Raw genomic sequence first — 20,657 nt, forward strand, 5'->3', positions numbered from 1 at the left:
TTTTTGGGATCAGACGACTGCCACCATCTGGTGTCATGGTGCACACCTTACTCTAGTTGGGGGGCTCTTGATGCTGCCACTGTTTTATCTTGTGAACCCGTGGAATCAACATCGCCGCTCTTGGGGTTCAGTATAGCATGAACCAGTTCTTCAAAGATAAATTGTCCTCTATTCTTCGTATACTCCTCAGTATTGAAATCTTCAAGAACAGTTTCCACAGCCGCCTTGCCATCACTGTCCGCATGTTCTTCGTGCTCCAGGGAGCCCAGCTTCTCATGACCCTCCGGTGTTTCCTGTTCTTCCCGTTCCTCGTGGCTTCCTCCTGCATTGAGTCGAGTCTCCCTCTTTACGTTGCAGCAGCTCAGAGACTTTCAACGGAATCGGTAGGGGAAACGTTTATTGGCTTTCCTCTGGCTTATCCGTGCAGAAATCGCTGTATTTGGGACAAACAATCTTTCCACCATATAACGCTGGACCTTTCTCAATGTCAATGCGCTTCCCATCGGTGCACTCGTGCCACTTCTCGTTTCCCTTATACTGCACCTTCAAGATGCCGTTTTCACACTTCACATTCGCACAAATGTCGCGGAACGTACCGATATACTTCGGTTCACGCGGTTCCAGGAATTCTCCCTCCAGGCATCGTGACATATTGCTCACAATACTACCAGGCATTGCATCTTCATCACCAAATTCACACGATGTTTTCCAAGAAGATTCAATGACTGGGCAGTGGTCCATCATATCACTGGAAGGTGAACCAATTCGCTTGTTAGTAAAGTATTGGAACTCCCTGGGAACATCAGAGGCAAGCTGTTTCATTGAGCACGTCCCAAGGGATGCGCGGTCAGTGGTGCAACGCAGGACAGTAGTGCTATCATTACAGAACATCTCAGGAAACTTGGGAGTACTGTCCTCTACACACTTTCCTGTAAGGAATTCACAACTGGCATTCCGGCCCCATGTCATCGTTTCTGCTTTGCTGAAATCGGCTTTGTAATAAGGCAGAGAATGAAAAGCAGCAAGTGTCAATTCCGTGTAGTACATGGCGGAGGGCCTGTTAACGTATGTGCTCATAAGTTCATCCTTTGCGTGGCGTCGCTTCCAGTGTGGGTACTCATTTTTACCACTGCGATAGTCCAACTCCATGTGATTAAGACTTTTACAGTTGTAATGATCTTGCGCCTTCTTCTTCACAGTATCCGTCAACAGAGCCATAATATTCCTTCCGGTATTGCTTTTCTCCTCCAACAGCATGTCATTCTCTTTGAACTCTTCAAGGGTAAAACCAAGTGCATGACCAATTTCATGTGCAGCCAAACGAATGTAATGCCTTGTATTGTTAAATTCCTTCGGATTTAGCTTTATCAAGCCAGATGTCGGACGCCCATTGGCATCTTTAGAGCAAATCCGGTGTTCTTCATGCGATGCTGTAAGACCCAAATACAGCGCGAAATCAACTTTTGGGATACCCTTTGTGAGATGGTCACGACGAGGAAAGGCATCTGGACAGCGCTCTTTAAAGTCATACCCATGGTGTTTCTCAATTAACAAGTTTCCCTTCACAGGTTTTACGAGGAGACGATCCATGTGTAGGCGGGACCCTTCAACAACAACCTTATGCATCATTTTTGCCTTTTCCGGCGTTATTCCAGTTACTGGGTCGCAGATGATCAATTTTTCATAAGTAACCGTAGCGAAGCTACCAAATGACACTTTGTTGGTACTATACCTGCGACATGATTTAATCCATACGGATAAACCTCCTGGATACACACCAATACGAATGGGTTCCCAGCCATCCTCACTCTTCAGATTCACAACAGCAGCAGCGCACCCGTAGGCACAGCAGAGGAGGAACAGCAGTAGTGCAGAGCAGATTAACTGATGCACGTGAGATTTCATGCTTGCTTACTCGTGTGTGTTTTGCTTTGCCAATGCACAGCACAGGAGAGGGGAAAAGAAACAACAAAGAAAAAAAAAGGAAAAAGAAACAGAGAATTCCACCACAACCACCAAAAAAACGCCAGCACAGACACACAACAGGATGCAACAAACTGGAACCCATTACGGAATGCCAAAGCAAGAGCATCATTTTATATATATATATGCCATCAAGTTAACCACACAAATCAAAACAAAAAAAAAGCTGAAATTACATAAATGGAGCCCATCATCATATAAAACAAAGGCGAGGTTTTAGAAAGGGGAAAAAAAAAACAATTTAAATAATTACCCAGTGAAAAAAAAAGAGCACACGAAAGAAAAAAGGATGATTGCTTTTTTCCTCGGAGAAAAAAAAAGGCACAATGAATACGAATGTATTATCATGCGTTATTCAGCCCAAAACGCATTTGTAACAAATTGGGTCACGTCACTTGGTATCACCACATCCTTCGTAACTGGATGTCGGGGGGAATATGGAGACACTGAGATGCCCTTCAAATTTGTTCCACGAGTATAATATGCGCACCGACACGACTCTTACACGCACATTCTGTATCGGTACAAGGGCAACGCTTCCACAAGCCAAATCAAACACACAGGTGTTGATGCAGTAGCAACACTTGCAGTATGCGTCTTCCTTCTCAGGGTCGAACCAGCGGTAAGAGGATTTTTTCTCTTCACCTCAGTTCGCGGCAACATCAGTGCGCCCCCTTGTTGTACGATTCTTGGAGACCATTACACTGGACTGCCGCGTGCCAGCCCCCGATCGTCTCCGTGATCCACCTCTTGCGCGGGTGGAATTGGTTGTTAATCGTTGCCTTCGCTCAGAAGTTTTGGGGATCAGACGACTGCCACCATCTGGTGTCATGGTGCACACCTCACTGTACTTGGGGCACTTGATACTGCCACCTGCAAATATCGACGAATTTGTCGATGGTTCTAGTGAACCTCCCTCGGGGCAGTCGTGCCATGTGTCGTTGCCAGCGTACATTACTTTCACTTTACCCTCATCACATGACACCCGTGCACACACGCCTCCCACAACCTTATTGGCACTTCCCTTCACCTTCACCTTGAGCGAATCCCCATCGAGGCACCACGAGTCATTGCCCGTCACTGACCCAGGAATAGTATTGTTCACCGTAAGGGTACAGAGAGCGGAAAGCATACCATTAGATGTGTAGACATGTTCTGGTTTCGCAAACGGACAGTCATCTGGTTCAGTATACACTCTATATATACCCCATGAATTATGGGAATTGAATCTTATGGGGAGGAATAAAAAACGAAAAAACGCCATCCGTGGGGATCGAACCCACGACCACACGGTTAAAAGCCGTGCGCTCTACCGCTGAGCTAGGAAGGCTGTTGATACTTATTTCGTTGTTAAAAGTCATAAAATCAAATTAAACGGAAACAGTTTAGAAATATTTTTTTTTGGTTTCGTAAACAGAGAATCTTCTTTTTCAGTATTCACTTTATACCCCATGAAAAATGTTCGCACCTCCTAACGGCGAAGGGATCAGATGTACACCGAGGAGTCTCTGTGGGTGGCAGAACATGTTCGTATTTTTTTTTGCATTGGTGGCACATGTACCGTTAATGAGAATCACAACCAGAGTTCTTACTTTTTTTTTGTTTTTCACTATTAGGTGGAACCTTTAATTTAATATATATATATTTTTTTTTTCTGAAACAAATACAATGACGATATTTTTGAGTTAACCACCAGGGAAAAAGATGCAATCGCCGGGAGTCGAACCCGGGTCTTCCGCTTGGAAGGCGGAAATCTTAGCCGTTGGACCACGATTGCTGTTGTTAACTAATGATGGTATCGCGTCACCTGTTCATTTTTATTTTTTTTGTTTAAAAGGGGGGGTGTTTTGTTTCTTTTGTTTGTGTATGGTTCCTGGCTAAAGGGAAGAGATGTTGAGTATTCATCTAATACCATATCCATCTAATTTGATATTTATTTCTGGGGATAATGATCTTGGTTCCTGGTTTTCACGTCGGCAAAGAAGGTACGGGGCATTGAAACCGTAATGAATCACCGCAACGTAAGGCTTTTTTTTTTTTTTTTTTTTTTATTAATGAAATACCGGTTTTTTTTTCTTTTTGGGAGGTATACAGAATCATCGTTTTTCTCTTCTTCTTACCCTCCATGAAAAAAAAAAAAAAAAACTCATTCCTCTTTAAGCTTCGCTCTGGCAGTGTTTAAAGTCTCATCGATTATTTCCTTCACGCGTGTATCCATATTTTGCGCTGTTTCAGATAAGAATTTCTGTTCAAATTGTGAAATGAGATCTTCCGTACTTGTTTCCTTTAGCTTCGCTAAAGCCAACAGTTCACGTGCTACTAGGAGCGGCCTCCGTGTCATTGTGAAAAACTCAAAGGCCAACAAATGCGCTTCTGTCGAGTTTGCATTATGTGAAAGATAAGGTAAAAGATATCGTTCTGCTTTCTTGAGTGGTTCAGAAAGGTCAATTTTATCTAAATAATATTCCTGACGTAACTGTGCCAGACGTTTATTCTCTTCTGCATCTGAACACTTTTCAAGTTCTGGTCGAGGAACATGTTTCTTATTTACGGCTTCTTCACCCTCTTCAAATATTTTCATATAGGTTCGAACAATACGTGGGCAAAGTTTAAGGAAAAACTTGTTTCCATCAAGATCATCATCACGAGCCAAAACATCAAACCAAGCTCTCATGGTACATCGCCTGAAAACGTAGTTATGAAATTCCAACAATTCCAGGTGATTACGTTTATGATGAAGTTCGTACATAAGATAATTTGACAAAGCAGAAATGTAGTCACCTTTTCGGAAAAAGGCATCACCAATTTCTCGCTCATACCATGCACACTGTGACTCTAATGCCGTCAAATATGTATCACCTTGAACAGTACTTGCTTTGTAAAACATTTGCATACGTTCTTCTGCTTCTTCAATTCGATTCGCCCGGAAAAAATACTTAGCCGCTTTTCCATTAAGATATTTATCCTGTAAATCAAGTCGACGTGCCATATCGGCGCTCATAGCAGCTTCATCCAAATGTCCACTACGAGCCTGAATCTTTGCCTTTATTAAGTACAATAATTCCACAGTAGGAGTATGCTCAATAGCGCGATTAATATAACTTAACGCCACTTCAAAATCAAGTAATCTGCAAAAATGAGTCGCCAAATACATCCATATCCATAAAATATAACATGGATTTGATTTCCCACCAAAACTTGAAAAATTATTTTCTTGAATTTCTTTTTCCCATTCCAAAAATACTTCACCAACCAGTTGAGATCGCTCAGTATCCAGATACAAGGATTTTAATACACTGAAAAGTGATGGAATCATTTTAATAATAAACCGAGAAGCATATTCACGAAGTCGGTCTTTAAATTCTTCAAGTGGTACATAATCAAGTGCACTGCGTCTGGCATAATCACATTTAGGGCAGATATCCATAACTTGTTGTAAAATTTCCAGATACTTTGCCTTTTCACGTAAAGGTCGTCGATTATTATCGAGTGGAATTTTACGTAGATGGGCAATAGCTGCGATACAATCTCCTTCTGCTACTCCTTGAGCGATAAGATCCATGTATCGCTTTTCAGCTTCTGATTTTTGACCAAGAAGTGCATGCGCCTTTGCTCGTAAAAAGGTTTTCTCATACTCGTCAACAATTTCTGCATTATGTGTTTTTAAAAGTTGAAGTGCTTTCGAAGGTGCATTATTGGCAAGTTCCAGTTCCACGCAGTAAAGATACACCTCACTCTTTTCAACTGTATTATCTCCAGCATCCATGAAGGTCAACATACTATATATTAAAGCAACCGCAACCTTTGTGTGTCCCATCATACGATATCCAGAAGATAATGCGATCCAGTTAGCACGAACACCAGGTTTTAACGCAATCATTTTGCGTCTTGTATCCACAAATTGTTCCCAATCTCGAACCTGAACACAAAGGGGTGAAATATCACGCAGTATATTCGTATTAGATGGATCCATCGAAAATGCATGCTTAAAAGCTTTCATTGCCTCCACATAATTCTTTTCAGATCGATAACACATTCCAAGAGAGTGCCATGCAATAGGAGAATCAGGATGAAGTGCAATAGCCTTTTTAATTAATGTATGTCCCTCTTCTTTGCGCTCAAGATTGTGTAATGTAAGACCCTTCATGGCAATAGTGTCGGCGTGCTCAGGGACAAGGGCCAGTATACCATCAGCAGTGCGTATCGCTTTATTATATTCTCGGGAATCAAACTCACGACCAAGTCTTTCGAAAAGCTTCTGCTGCGCGGGAGGAAGAGCTGTCGACATGGTGATGAAGATGATGATATACTCCTTTGCCTTTTCTAGAAAAAGTGAGATTCAGTTTCTGTTTTTGTTAAAAAATCAATAAATGAAAAAAAAAATTATTGATCCGACTCCACCTTTTTTTTTTCCTGATAAAAATATATATATAAACTTATAGATATAGATACCTATCTATCTATAAATGTATATATATATGTGTATTTATCAAGGTTTTCTTTTTCTTTAACTAAAAAATTCTCTCTTTTATTTTTATTTTTTAGACGGTTACACCTACAGTGCTCCCCCTTCTTCCCAAAGGTTTTTTTTTTAATAATAATTAATAATAAACAAATAAAGAGGAAATAAGAAGTATATAAAAAGAAATACCTATTATACAAACATCCATCAAAGAAAATAAAAAATAAAAAAAGGCATCCCATAGGTAAAGTAAACAAAATAAAAAACAAATAAAAATGGAGGTATTCTCCTTTTTAATTAGCAGCAAGCGTAATAACAGAAATGAACGCATGCGAGTTTCTTTCTTTATTTCTGTGAATAATGAAAAAAGTAAGGGTTAGTACAAGGATATTAAATCTGCAAAGTGTGGTCAGCTACCACAAATCCCCTCTTTTCATCTACCGCCTTAATACGGTATTCTGCTTTTCCCTCCGATGGGGAAGGAACAGACACGGTGAATACACCAGCGTCAAAGGTGAGTGTAGTGGACACAGATGCTTCTCCTATTGAATCATTATTGGTTTCTTTTCTTACTGCAATAGGAACACCTTGGGATTGTTGTTTTACCGGAACTGTTGTTGTTACCTGTACTATAATATTATCTTTTAATTCTTCAGCTATTCCTTCCAATGTTATTAAGAGATGATTTTTTCCCTTTTCCACCACCACAGAGGTGGCTGCCTGCTCTTTGAATTCTTCCAATTTCACCAGATAATTTGTATGGCATGCGAAAAGAATAGCCGCTGCCAAAAGCCTTGGAAATAATTGAATAGTGAAAAAAATAAGTACCAAGTGCCATAAATAACGAGCCTGCAAGCGTTCTTTATTATGCCGAGATACAATAAAGATAAATATAATGGTCATCACCATAAAAAGAGGGACACCATCACCTAAGAAACGCATTTGCTGTTTTCGTCTCTCCTGATCGGAGAAACGAAATCCTGCAGAAAATTCTGTATTAGTATTACCTTCTGTTTTTTCTTTAGCGTTAGCTAAAATATGTTCATAAGCTTCTTTTATATTTTGAAAGGCAACAGTTGCATCTTTAGGAGCGTTTGGGTTATCAGGGTGAAAGTGTTTAGCCAAAATTCGGTAGTGTTCTTTAATCCTGTGAATATCTCGGACCTCCTCGTGAAAACCAAGACGATGGTAATAATTACTGTCATTCCAGTTAGAGGCATTAATTACTAGTCGTTCCATTGTTGTTGTTGTAGCACAGAAACGATGATTACTGAAAAGAGCACCATGTAACCCAAAAGAAGATCCACCTCTTAATAAGAGAGAAGTTGAATGGTACTGAGACCTAAAAAGATGTTTTGCTAGACTTTGCATCGCTATCACCTCTACACAAGCATACTTTTTAAATTATAAAACAAAAAAGAAAGAACATAATAAAAAAGAATACCAATTATCCACTACATGTTTTTTTTTATTTTTCAATCTCCTTCTCTCTCTCTCTCTCTCTCTCTCTCTCTCTCTCTATATATATATATATATATATATATATATATATATATATATTTATTTATTATAACACAATATAATCAAAACCAAAAGTAAAAAAAATATATAAGCAAACGTGGACATTAATAATAATAATAAATAGATGAAAAAAAAAACAAATAGAAACCAGAGAGGAGAGAAACATTACAATATGATTCACAGGCCGTGTCTTCTTCGTATATTAGAAAGAATAGACTCAGCATCCTCGTACGTTGTACCATGTATAGCCAAGGGAACCTCTACCTCCCGTTCTTCTTGCCGCACATCACTCCTAACAGATGACAAAAGAGGAGTTGTAGAAACATGAACTTCTTGTCTAGAATGAGGAAATGAAATGGGTTGAACAGGAGAAGCTGTCAATGTTGCTTGTTCTGCCATTTCATCTTTATGAATATCATGTATTGTGGTTGATGTGCGTACGGATGCTGATACTGGATTTGATGATACAGCAATAGCATCTTCAGATGCCGTATTTACCAGAGTTGTAGTTATAATTCTTGAGGGACTACGATATCTATCTATTGGAAAATGAGGATGATGATGATCTTTATTGATTAAATCTGATACTTCAGTAGATATTCCATTTTTACAAGAAGTTTGTGTACCTTCTACTCGTCCAAATACACTATTTCGTGTAAGAGAAGTAGTCTGTGGTCTTAAACGATCCTCTAGTCTTTGTATTGTAAGTTGTTGTTCTCCAATCATTCGACTACTCTGTTCTTCAACTTCTAATCGTTTACGCCTCTCATCTCGAAGTTGCGCTACTAAAGATCGTACAAAACTACGTACTTGAGGAGTCATAGTTCCAAGAGAATTATTAAATGACATTCCATAAGAGGATTGTCTACCCTCATGTTGAGCAAATGCTCGACATACTTCTTCATCAATTCCACCATCATTTTCTAAATGATTCATAACATGAAAATCATGATTAAGACTTTGTTGTCGAAATGCAATAAGTGTATCTTTTTCTTTTTGTAATTTTATATTCATTCCCCGTAATTCATCAATCATATGATCTTGCTCTCGCACTAATGCAGCATAGGCATCCAGACGTTGTTGCATATGTGAGAGTCGTTGCTTTTCTCCCACTGCACTTTGCGATAAACGAACCACGACATCTTGCAATTGTGTTAAGAGTTCAACCTGAAATCCACCGACGGAAGGAGGGGCGTTGGCTGCGAGTGCCGCTGCTGGTGTAGACATCATATTTTCATACGAGGTGTGTTCGGGTGTTCGCTGTAATGATAGACTTGCCCCTTCATACTGCCGATACACATCATTATTGTGATTATTATTCTTCTTGCTATTACTTAACATGTTTGTTGTCCTTGATGGTATTCGTGTCGTCGATGTGGCTCTACGTTGTTTTGCGTGAACAGAGTTATCCCACGGTGGAATGTCAGGTGTACGGGTACGCAACTGCGCACGAACAGAAGCCGCAGGAGATTTCGGTCGACGTTGCGATGATGTACGCATATTTTGATAATACTATAAATAACGATAATTTCTTTATATATATATATATATATATATATATATATTCGTTTTTTTTTCTTTTCTAACACTCACCTAGAAATATATATATACAGTCTTCTTAATAATAATAATAATAATAATAATAATAATAATAATAATAATAATAATAATCCACTCACTAATTTTGTTGATACACGGGAATAAATTTGTTTTCAGATCACTGTCGAACGCAAGAAATCCCCTTCACACTTCTACTAAGAAAGATACACAAGCCCACAGAAAATCAAAAGAAAAAAAAAGATATATAAATATATAAATATAGATCAATCCTTATATCAGGAAACTATATTGCCAATATAAATACTACCAAATAGGTCGCAATGCAAACCCCAAAGAAAGGGGGAGAAGAAAGAGAAAAATAAAGTGAATACAAAAAAGTCCGTGTACAAAAAGAAATAAATTCGCATATGTAGTGAAATCACTGGAATAAGAAGATGGTACATTGAACCATCCTTCAATATTGCGAACAACACATTATAACGAAGAAAAATAATAATAAAAAACAATGAAACAAACAAACAAACAAAGAAACAAACAAACACACACACATATACACAAATACATATACACACACACAGACACAAACTCTAATCATACTAACAAATAAAGAATGGTTAAATGGCTTTAAACAAATGGTTTCAGGATTAAAAATCTCCTATTTGTATTGACCACATTCTCTATTACCTCCATTACTGCACTACTCTAAAAACTGTTAGTAAAAGTGAAACTGCGTTTCTCAGCCTGAAGACGACGGAACTCCTCTTCTGAACGCATTAATGACTCACGTTGACGACGAACTTCTTCTTCTTTTTGACGTAGAATTCGGGTCATCTGCTCCTGTTCACGAGCACGCATTTGTTCTTCTTCCATAGCAGCCTCACGCTCCAGTCGCTCAGACTCTTCATGAACACGTGCCAATTCCTCCTGAAGTGCACGTTCACGCCGTTTCTGCTCTTCCAGACGCATCTTTGTAGGTGATGTTGCCATACTACTGTTTATTGATCCAGCAGAATTATCATGTCGATAGGAATTTACTTGTTGTACATATCCCATACCTTTATGAGGGGAATTTACCATAGATTGCACTGCAGATGCGGCACGACTCTGCGATGGTGGGCACGGCGGTGGAAGATCTTTCTGTACATCCGTATGCCATGATGTTTGGGGCTGGAAAACGTACAGTTGATCATACTCATGTAGTTGTGTAGGGGAAATTAAATCCACCCACTTTAAGAGAACATCATCGTAAATCTGAATTCGAGCAATAGTGAAATCTACCGTAGGGAGTCCTCCCTGTGAATGCCTTAAATTTGACTCCGCTGAAAAAACTAACAGAATCTTTCGCTGCAATTCCGCAAGTGTCGGCATAGATGCGAAATTTAACTCCAAATTACACTTTTCCCCATAAAGATCAGCACACACAAGAAGAGTGTACATCGTAATCAACCACCTCTCAGAAGGTTCTGAAGCTGAATACAAGAACGGGAAATAGAGAGAGAGAGTGAGGACCACACATACATATACAAGACCAATAGAAATAATAATAATAAAGAAGAAAAAAAAAGAAGAGAAAACGTGCAAAATAAAGAAAAATCAAAAAACATACAAATATTTAAACAGCCAAATTACAAAGTTTTTTTTTTTTTTGGGAATACAACAGTTTTTGAATTATGTGTAATAAACACTAATGTTATTTCGTTTCTTTTTTTTTTCTTTTCTTTTCCTCCCCTTTCCTCTCTTCCTCTTATACTTTTTCATCTCACCCACTTTTTACATTATTTCTTCTTAAACTGCTAAAGAGGAATGAGTCGATTTTGATTCTGTCGAAAGAGTTTTGCGAGGACAACAATAATGGTATGAAGCGCCAATACATCTTCCCTTCTCACATCGTGTATTGTATTATACCGTCGATGCGAAGATGCATCTGTACTGCGTGGAGAAAGAGCCTGCACAATGGCCCCACGATTATCACCGCGAATATTCTGCGATTCACACAACGTTCGAAGTTGACGACAACAATCACGAAACAACTCATGTACGAGTCGATCCAAATCCGGATCAAGTGGTGTATCCACAGCTGTTAAACAGGCGTATAACCATACACCATACCCTGTGGAGTAACCAACAATATTACCAGATTCGTCTTCTATATCAACAGGCATGAGTAGTCGCAGAAATGTGAGAAGAGAAATAACTTCTTCGCTAGTGTCATTACATTTCAAAGGTGGTAGACGATCAATAAGGCTAGGTAGAGGGGTATCTGTCATTTCTTTTCTTTTTTTTTCTATTTCAGAACCATCCTCTGTTTCTTCTTTATTTTCTTCCAAATCAGTTTGTGCATTATCATCATTATCATTATCATCATCTGCTTCCTCTTCCTCGTGATCTTCGTCCTTCTCACCCAACTGATCTTCCTGTGCATCATACCAGGAATACACTCTTGGTTTTACTCCTCGTTTAAATTCTCTTAACATACGGTTTACCAAGGCAGTGAAAAGAGTAGAGGTAGATGCACTATCTAACCAGACCAGTAAACCCAAAGGTGGTTCACAACCTTGTTCTGGGCCACTATGACTCAAATAGTTATACCAAAGCCGAAGATTTGGTGTTTTTGGAACGTCTGCTTTTGGTTTACTTGTCAACAGCCATTTTAAGGCATGTACAACACGTTTTTTTGTATGAAACGCATCTTGTGAGGTTAGTTGTGATAATGCGTCTCGAAGTTCTGGCCAACACCAATCTATTTTATTACTTGGAATATCTATAGCATCCTTTGCATGTGCGTAACTCAATATATCTTCCACTCCAGCACGTAGAAAAAGAATTCGCTCACGTGCGGCATTCATTCGGGCAACTGAAAGATCAATATAATTAAAAGTTGGTGCCTGAGCTGCATCAAGAGTTGCGTTACTTAATGTGCTTCCAGGAAACCATTTCTCCATTAGTGTCATCTTAGTCTGCTTACGTGGTGCACCTTCCATAGAATCTGAGTTCAATAAGGAACCAATGGCAGTTGTTGGGTGTGCGGGGGAATTAACCAATACAACAGTACTGTTCCCAATACTCTGATCATTATTGTTATTATTATTATCATCATCATCGTCGTCTGTGCGCTTTCGTTTCTTCATTGGCAGCCGTGAGGCAGAATGTGCAGAGATATCTATTCCCTTCCCCTGCTTTCCATTAGCTGGTCGAGATTGTGTAACGGACGAATGTCCTCGGGCAAAGTGCTTCCGCTGAAGTTTAGATGCAAGCTTAAGGTATGCCTCTGCATCATCTTCCATGATACTTTCCCTTATTTGCACTATTAATCACAAAAACAACGCATGAGTAGGGAGAAAAAAAAAGAGATACGTAGAAATAATAATAATAAAAAACCATCAGATTACAAGATAAAAATAGACAAAATGAGGAATCACAGAAGTATATACCCAAAAAAACCTCTACAAAAACAAAATAATGTAACACATACATACAAAAGTGTATATATATATATATTAATAGCCTTCTACATGGAATACTTTCGGTATAATAGATACATACATCCATACATGCTTGCAGAAACGTGAAAAACATGATATGTAGACACGTTAAGCAAATTAAAAACAAAACAAAAACAGAATAAAAACAAAGAGCACAGTCTCAAAAAGCAAAACCACTAAACTATCAGAAGGTACATCCTTTATGCGCCTCCTTTACTTGATAAACGCGTAGCACTTGCTTCAGCTTCACTACGCGAAATTCGAGTGGTCTTTATCTCAGTTGCAACAATATATTTTTCATATAATAATTGCTCCTTGTCTTTCTGTCGCTGCATACCTTTGGCATACATATCTTCTACAAATCTCTTAAGAGGGATAGTTGGAACGTTGGCTTTAGATTTAAATAATAAACGCTCCTCTGCATCTTTACGTGAAGCTTCGCGCCTCTCCAAAGCCTCATAGTACCAACGTTTCACTCCAGCTTCTACCTCTTCACTAGGTAGGACTGTGCTCACAAGACCGTACTCTTTCTCACGTCTTTCTTCTGCATCACGTAAAGCAGCTTCATGGCGCTTCACATATTCATAATAAACACGCTCAACAATACGATCAATCTCTGCTTGTGATAACTTCGGAGCAGGACAGACGGGAAACGGATCATGAATAGGTTGTGGTGCAGGACGCTGTGTAAGCCTATTTACATGCCTCTGCAACTCCTCCTCAGTCAACACAAGAGGTCGCTCTTCCGGTGATTCCGCCATATAAGCTACAAAGAACAAAAAATAAAAGAAAAGTAGAGAAAAATAAATAAAACTAAAACACACACAAACGAAACAATAAACAAAACATTTGAATCCAAAAAAAAAAAATCAAACCACCACGACAAACATGAAGACACACACACAAAAAAAGAAAAACGCAAATATTATAAATGATTTTATAACAAATCCTTTTCATATTTGCAGACTCAAAAAAAAAAAAACAGTAATCCAATCAATAGGTGTTGCCTGCAACGTAGAGTGACTGTGAGTCCTTGTCATCTTCGGCACGGTTGTAGCGACCAAGCTGGGCAAGTGAGTTCATCTTGGCGCGGTGCATGAAGGCACGGCGACCGGCAGCAACGCCGGAGTCCTTGCCACCCCATGCCTTGAGTGCGCTGGACTGCAGAGCACGGGCGTACGAGAAGGTCAGCTTCCACGGACGCGGCAGGTTGCACTGGTTCATTGCGTTAAGGTACTCTGAGGCCTGAACCTCGCTGAGGCCTCCTGAGAGGAAGGTCACACCGGGAAGTGCGGGTGGCAGCACACGTGCGAGTGTTGTCACGGTGTATTGTGCCACCTGCTCAGGTGTCGCCTTGTGTCCGGACTCTGCACCGGGCACCACCATGTTGGGCTTCAGCAGGCATCCCTCCCATATCACACCGTGGCGGTGCAGGGCAGAGACCACTTCCGACCACACGTGCTGCGAGACGCGCTGGCACGTCTCGATGTCGTGCACACCGTCGATCATCACTTCAGGCTCCACAATGGGGACAAGGCCGCTCAGCTGTGAGAGAATGGCGTAGCGGGCGAGTGTCTCCGCGTTGAAGCGCACAGCAGCCTCTGACACAGTGCCGTTCTGAATCTTGTACACATTACGCCACTTGCAGAAGCGGCATCCCATTGAGTAGTACTTGCGAGCGCGTTTCACATAACCGTCAAGACCCTCCGTCATCTGCTCACCCTCGGCACCCTCCACAAGAGGGTTGAGACCCATGTCAGTCTTGATGCCGGGCACCACTCCCTTGCTCCGCAGAAACGCCGGAAACGTCTCTCCTGTGGTGGCCTTCTGGTACACTGTCTCATCGTGCAGAATGACACCACTGATGTACTTCTCCATGCCCTCGCACTCAAGCATCAGAGCACGGTACTGGCGGCGGTGTTCCTCTGTGTTGGATAGACCAATGGGTGCGAAGCGCTTCGCGCACGAGCCAATAGACTCATCGGCGGCAAGAAGACCCTTTCCGGGGGCCGTCATTTTCTTGGCGGTTGCGATGAGCTCCGCCTCATAGGGTGTCTTCAGGCGGTTGTAAGAAGGCAATTGTGTTTGCAGAACTTCCACACGACGGGGCATTTTGCTTATTATTTTTGAATTATTAAAATAAGTGCTTATGAGGCGAAAGAGTTTTTTTTTTTTCTTTATATTTATATTCCACCATAGAGCACAAACAAACAAAAGAAAGAAAGAAAGAAATGGCATACAAAAAGTGAAACCGTAGGTGAGGAGTATTGATTTATAATTTTTTTAAAAAGTATAAATTCCTTGGTTCATAAATAAATGGTTTTTTTTTTTTTTTTAATGAGAAAAAATCAGGTAAATGAAGTTTGGATCAGGTGAATATGCGTACCTTATTCGTCGTCGTCACCGCCGGACTTTGCCTTCTTTGCGGCCTTCGCCTTCACACGCTTCACACGTCCCCAGCGGCCATTACCGAAGGGTGAGGCATCCGCAAATGCAATGTGGTGCTCAGAGCTCACACGCACAATGAAGGAAGGAATGGTGACGATCTGCTTGGCGACGGCAATGTGGCGCTGCTGAATGAGGACACGGGCGTGGTGAACAGACTTGGCGAGTCCATGCTTGAACACAACAGTCTGCAGACGGCGCTCGAGAATATCGGGGACGGTGAGGGACAGCACGTAATCGAGCTTGTCCTTCTCCTCGTCGAGGAATCCATACTCGTGGCAGCGGCGCATAATAGCGGAACCCTCAAGCAGACGGCGTGGGTGGTTCTCCGGCAGTGTGAGCAGCAGACGGGCGGTACGGCGCATCTTGGAGAGGGTCATGTTCACGCGCCAGATCTCACGCTTGCAGCGGAGACCGTACTGTCCGCAGAGCTTCATCTCACGGTCGAGGCGTTCCTTCTCGAACGGGCGGCGGGGGGCCTTCCAGACGCGGTTGAAGTTGTTGTAGTTGCGCATGTTTCACCCTTTTTTTTCCTTTGGACGTAGTTAGTATTCACGATGTTTAGATAAAAAAAGAAAAGTAGGTAAAATAATTTGTGAAGAAAATTGGAGATCAGTCAGTAGTATTATTATTAGTAATATTAGTAGTAGTAATAGTTGAGAATCAAAAAAAAAAATAAAATATTATATATTTTTATTCGAGTGCAAAAATACTTTTCTCGTCTAATTACATCTTAACCCCTTCTGTTGTACACTTTAAGTTGCATACAATAAAGAAATTGATTGAAGCGAAAAGTAATAACAAAAAAGAAAGAATATGTAAATTGCTAGAATAAAGGTAGATAAGCGGTATTGAAACACACCACGACAGAATGTGTGAAGCAGTGCAGTCGCCCAAGTAGTTTATTTCTCTTTTTCTTCGTAAAAAAAAAAAATCCATTTTCAAACTACTACTGTTATTGATGATTACGATGTTTTCTTTTAATTCTTTTTTGCACTTGTATCGGTAGGAACAGATGATCAAAGTTTTACAGATATTAGCGGCGTAATAGATTCAGTAATGTAAGACAGTTTTGTTGTTGCCGATGTTGAGTACATAATTTGATGGTTTCTTCACGAGCATTTTCTTCAAGCTCCCAACCTCGGTGTATGAGCGCGAATGTTACAATAATTGCAAATAATCCAACAGTGGCAGATGATTTGCCTTCTAAATCTGCTACAGAGTGCTTTACCCATGGGTTTAAATGATCTGCAGTGAGTAAACCGCAGTCCAACATCTCTCGCATAAATTGTGCAACTCCTGCACTAAATGGTGCAATATGAACAGCAGCATTCATAATGTTGGCTGTCATTAATAGACCCATTTTCTTTCTTTCATCCAAATTCTTTTCCTTCTCTTCTCTTTCTTCACTCGTTTCATTCTTATTGTTTTCCTCTTTATCAGCTTCTGATACATCTTTATGCAACCATTGGATCAATTTGACCATAAGTGAACTATTCTTCTCCAGTACAGAGCATATAAATTGATCATCAGAAAGGTAGTAAGCCATGGTTTGCACCAATACATCACGAAGATTTTGCCATGGAGCACTTGCGAACATTTTATCAACATCTCGTATTTGCATGGATGTCAATTTCGTAGTAGCAGAGCGGCGCAAGAGAAAAAAAATCTTTGATGGATTTGTATCAAATAACAGAGGTTGTTCACCTGGATCACCAAAAAGATAAACCATCTCACCTGGTTGCGTTTCCAGATGTGGAAGCTCAATATGAGGAAGAGAAATTTGAAAAAAAGTTGAGCTTGTCGTATCATGTGGACGATGAAGTAATTGAATGGGTAAACCATTTACGCGAACACCATCTGCCACAGTTTCTTGCTGTAATTCCATAACAAGATTTTGTAATTTAGCATTCGTCAATGTCTGTGCACTGTTAGTAATATTCTTTAGCATAACATCATACCACTTTACCACATCATCTGCAGACGGTCGGCTCTCATGTTCAAAGATCCTGAACAATTCATCTGGGGGAAATAATTCACTAAAACAACTACTTGCTAAAGTAAAATCATTCTCATCATTATTTTCTTCTTTATAAGCTCTATCAGAACTTAAAATACAACAAAGCAGAAGTATTTTAATTTCATAAAATAGTGCTATAACAGCGTTCATAGCTGCCACTTCAGTAGATGTATCTTTTCCTGTTGTGTTTTTGGTTCTAGAAGCTTTTAATTTCCATACCTCTGCATCTTGTAAAACTTCATTTACACTCTTTAAAAGTAAAATTCCCACATTAGAGCGCAGTTTATGTAACTGGTAAATATCTACCGAAGCAGCCGATACTCCAGTTTGTGAAGAATGTGAATCTAAAGATGTATTTGTTACGCCTGTAGCTGTAACTGTACCTGGGGAGAGCAGAGGACGTGAGGGTGTGCTCTGAGGTGTTGACTCGCATGCAGAGGGAACTGCAAAACAGTCTGGAAAAAGAAGAACTGGAATTGCTAAAGATTCAAAACATCCAGATTCCCCAACAACCGTATACCGTGAGAGTTGATCCCCCACAACACGGTGAAGGGAAGGAACAAAAAGTCCTTCTGTTATAAGTATCGCTAGAGTGGCAAGATCAGAAGACGATGGCATAAGTACAGTGTCCGGGTAACGATTTTTTTCATCAATAAATGAAACAACAACTCCCCCTGCAACAGCTCCCTTTAAAATGTCGATAGGGGTACGACTTGTGTTTTCTGCATGAGTAAGTACTTGTAAAAGGGCTCTGTTTTCTAAAAGACCATTAGTCTTCATGATAATTACTAAAGTAAACAAACAACACTTATCAAGGGACCTATTGTAAAGCACAATACACACTTAGGATATTTTTGCTACTGCTGCTTCTGCTGCTGCTGCTCAAATATACAATATACCTTTATTTTATTTTTAGGTATTCCTATAACATCAGTTCACTTACAACAACAACAAAACTCACCAAATAGAGGAAAAAGAAAAACAAATACACAACATATACTGACAATTCAGGATACCTAAAGTCATCACAAAGAAAGAATGAAAAAAAAAAAAAATGTTCAGAACAATAGTTACTACCATCTCAAAGTCACCAGATTTTTACTTTCCTTCCATCTTTTGAATTTCTTTCCATGTGTCTGTGTGTGTTTTTCCTGATCATACCTTTATAACTCTATATCGATAACGGAGGAGTTGACGATAAGAGAGACCTTGACATTCGTACAAAGGTTTCTTTAACACGTCGTTTCTCCTCACTTGTCATTTTTTCAATACTTTCCCCCAGAGGAGGTAGAGATTCGTGATTGAAGAGTAGTGCTTCTTCATCCATAATTTGTTGAAGTGTGGAGCATTCTTTCCCATAGTAAGGCATCAGTGGAAGTGCATATCGAGTTGGGAGAAATTCCCGCACGCGTTGCCAGCGCAATTCCAACAACTCCGCTAAAGTTACACCGCAGCGATCGCAATCCACACAAAGTGCATTGCGGTACGCTGAAGATTGGCGAAAGGGTTCCACATAGAAAGGACCTGGCTCCACCCACTCCTCCCGCTCTACTTCACTACTGCTGGCATTCGTATCTGTGGCTACTGCGACCATTGCTTGTAGTGAATGTTGGGCACCAAAACGAATAGCATGATCGCAAAGTGCAGCTGCAATTTGTTCAGGTGAACTACCTCGCCGTAGTTCACGTCCCACAACTTTAGCAAGTTCATCCATTGAAGTGTCTTGTTGAGAACGGGTTTCAAACATACCATGATTACAAAGAACAAGTACATCACCAGGTAACATTTCCCATGAACTACAAGATGGGAGAGCAATGAGTTTCTGTTCACTAGGTGATCTTTTCATATCACATTTCATTGACCAATGTCCAAAACTTCGTGAAACATTATAAAAGGGATTCCCATCGATAATATCACCAACATCAGAGCGTACGACTCCTCCAGCACGTAATATACGCCGAAACTCTTGAGTCCGAAGAGGTTTATGATCTGTGCTTAGAGGAACAATTCGTTCACGAGATGGATCAAGTGAACTACGTATCCCTTCAGAGAGTGAGTGTCGTGCAATTCCAAAGGCACGTGAATCCCCAACATTACTCAATAATACATCAATAGCAAAAGAAGGAAACGAATCGCTTATATTCCCTACGGTATTATCAGATGAATCTTTTCTCATTTCAAGAAATCGCTGAGGAGGCTGAGGAGGCTGAGGAGGAGGAGGGGGCGCATAACTTCTATGATGTACCTCATCCTTATTCTTTTGACGCCATTGTTGTAATTCAAATGGTGCTACAGAGGCTGTAAACCAAACAGCACGAGAACCACTATTGGCTGCTTCACTTTCCAAAAGATTATCATTTCTCATAACTTCTCCAGTGTGAAGAATACCCTTCCGACAGACATCAAAGAAAGCACTATCAGCAAACATCGCATATTGATGCATTACCCATTCTGAGAAAAGTCTACGAATCGGCTGAGTTTCACCTAATCCCTTCACATCATGTAATGCCCGTTCACGTGATAAGGCAGACATCATTAAGGCAATAATAGCATCATCCTTTACTTCTCGACGAAGTTGTGCGATATGACTAGGGAGAACAGAATGAATGCTAAGAGCCCGAGCGAGATATTGTGAAATAAAACGTGGACAGTAATGACCTGTAAAACTATCGCACAGACCACCAGCAACTACTTCACCCATGAATGGGACTACCAAAGAGTTTGTACTAGTAGAACTAGTAGTAGTAGTAGGGCTTGATTCAGAGTTACTCTTATTCTTATTGCAATTGCTGTAATTAGAAGTTCCTGATAATTCAGAATAAGCCCCACGGTTTCTTGTATTGTGTACGAGAAAAGAACTCATTAGATCCTTTTCCACACAGTTCATCACTTCGCAAACTCCAACAGACATAAAAGGTAGCGATAATCGTAGCATCTTTTTATTCTGAAGAGGAAATAGTTGAATCATGAGTGCTATTACCGTATAATTCTTATTATTAAAAAGATATATTACCTCGTTCTGCTTGCTAACATGAATCAAAGTAAGTCCTTTATGAGAAATAAACGAAAAAAAGAAAATAAAATAAAATTGAGAATCAAAGTCAATATACTTTAATTTGACACACTGGACATAATATAGTTTGTATAGCTTCACCACAACCGCAACAGAGTGAACTACTTTCCA

At 40.1% G+C, this 20,657-nt stretch overlaps 12 protein-coding genes across 12 annotated transcripts; all 12 read right to left on the reverse strand.

The window, feature by feature from the left end:
- Positions 1–396: 396 nt before the first annotated feature.
- TM35_000024010 (surface protease GP63) lies at positions 397–1,905 on the reverse strand (the record flags this gene model as incomplete). Its single annotated transcript, XM_029021719.1, has 1 exon — positions 397–1,905. The coding sequence occupies one exon, from the start codon at positions 1,903–1,905 to the stop codon at positions 397–399; it is 1,509 nt and encodes a 502-aa protein (XP_028887141.1).
- Positions 1,906–2,629: 724 nt separating this feature from the next.
- Positions 2,630–3,247, reverse strand: TM35_000024020 (surface protease GP63; the record flags this gene model as incomplete). Its single annotated transcript, XM_029021720.1, has 1 exon — positions 2,630–3,247. The coding sequence occupies one exon, from the start codon at positions 3,245–3,247 to the stop codon at positions 2,630–2,632; it is 618 nt and encodes a 205-aa protein (XP_028887142.1).
- An 882-nt stretch (positions 3,248–4,129) lies between these two features.
- TM35_000024030 (putative N-acetyltransferase subunit Nat1) lies at positions 4,130–6,271 on the reverse strand (the record flags this gene model as incomplete). The annotated part of the gene is made up of 1 exon (XM_029021721.1): positions 4,130–6,271. The coding sequence occupies one exon, from the start codon at positions 6,269–6,271 to the stop codon at positions 4,130–4,132; it is 2,142 nt and encodes a 713-aa protein (XP_028887143.1).
- Positions 6,272–6,835: 564 nt separating this feature from the next.
- Positions 6,836–7,816, reverse strand: TM35_000024040 (heat shock protein; the record flags this gene model as incomplete). Its single annotated transcript, XM_029021722.1, has 1 exon — positions 6,836–7,816. One exon carries the CDS (start codon positions 7,814–7,816, stop codon positions 6,836–6,838), a length of 981 nt encoding a protein of 326 aa, XP_028887144.1.
- A 327-nt stretch (positions 7,817–8,143) lies between these two features.
- Positions 8,144–9,466, reverse strand: TM35_000024050 (uncharacterized protein; the record flags this gene model as incomplete). Its single annotated transcript, XM_029021723.1, has 1 exon — positions 8,144–9,466. One exon carries the CDS (start codon positions 9,464–9,466, stop codon positions 8,144–8,146), a length of 1,323 nt encoding a protein of 440 aa, XP_028887145.1.
- Positions 9,467–10,228: 762 nt separating this feature from the next.
- Positions 10,229–10,963, reverse strand: TM35_000024060 (uncharacterized protein; the record flags this gene model as incomplete). Its single annotated transcript, XM_029021724.1, has 1 exon — positions 10,229–10,963. One exon carries the CDS (start codon positions 10,961–10,963, stop codon positions 10,229–10,231), a length of 735 nt encoding a protein of 244 aa, XP_028887146.1.
- Positions 10,964–11,319: 356 nt separating this feature from the next.
- On the reverse strand, positions 11,320–12,810 carry TM35_000024070 (uncharacterized protein; the record flags this gene model as incomplete). The annotated part of the gene is made up of 1 exon (XM_029021725.1): positions 11,320–12,810. One exon carries the CDS (start codon positions 12,808–12,810, stop codon positions 11,320–11,322), a length of 1,491 nt encoding a protein of 496 aa, XP_028887147.1.
- A 398-nt stretch (positions 12,811–13,208) lies between these two features.
- Positions 13,209–13,769, reverse strand: TM35_000024080 (uncharacterized protein; the record flags this gene model as incomplete). The annotated part of the gene is made up of 1 exon (XM_029021726.1): positions 13,209–13,769. The coding sequence occupies one exon, from the start codon at positions 13,767–13,769 to the stop codon at positions 13,209–13,211; it is 561 nt and encodes a 186-aa protein (XP_028887148.1).
- Positions 13,770–14,001: 232 nt separating this feature from the next.
- TM35_000024090 (fructose-bisphosphate aldolase, glycosomal) lies at positions 14,002–15,120 on the reverse strand (the record flags this gene model as incomplete). The annotated part of the gene is made up of 1 exon (XM_029021727.1): positions 14,002–15,120. One exon carries the CDS (start codon positions 15,118–15,120, stop codon positions 14,002–14,004), a length of 1,119 nt encoding a protein of 372 aa, XP_028887149.1.
- Positions 15,121–15,395: 275 nt separating this feature from the next.
- TM35_000024100 (putative 40S ribosomal protein S9) lies at positions 15,396–15,968 on the reverse strand (the record flags this gene model as incomplete). Its single annotated transcript, XM_029021728.1, has 1 exon — positions 15,396–15,968. One exon carries the CDS (start codon positions 15,966–15,968, stop codon positions 15,396–15,398), a length of 573 nt encoding a protein of 190 aa, XP_028887150.1.
- A 521-nt stretch (positions 15,969–16,489) lies between these two features.
- TM35_000024110 (uncharacterized protein) lies at positions 16,490–18,253 on the reverse strand (the record flags this gene model as incomplete). Its single annotated transcript, XM_029021729.1, has 1 exon — positions 16,490–18,253. One exon carries the CDS (start codon positions 18,251–18,253, stop codon positions 16,490–16,492), a length of 1,764 nt encoding a protein of 587 aa, XP_028887151.1.
- Positions 18,254–18,644: 391 nt separating this feature from the next.
- Positions 18,645–20,441, reverse strand: TM35_000024120 (protein phosphatase 2C; the record flags this gene model as incomplete). The annotated part of the gene is made up of 1 exon (XM_029021730.1): positions 18,645–20,441. The coding sequence occupies one exon, from the start codon at positions 20,439–20,441 to the stop codon at positions 18,645–18,647; it is 1,797 nt and encodes a 598-aa protein (XP_028887152.1).
- Positions 20,442–20,657: the final 216 nt, after the last annotated feature.

Source organism: Trypanosoma theileri, assembly GCF_002087225.1.
Source record: "Trypanosoma theileri isolate Edinburgh chromosome Unknown TM35_Tth_2_V1, whole genome shotgun sequence".
NCBI lineage: Eukaryota > Euglenozoa > Kinetoplastea > Trypanosomatida > Trypanosomatidae > Trypanosoma > Trypanosoma theileri.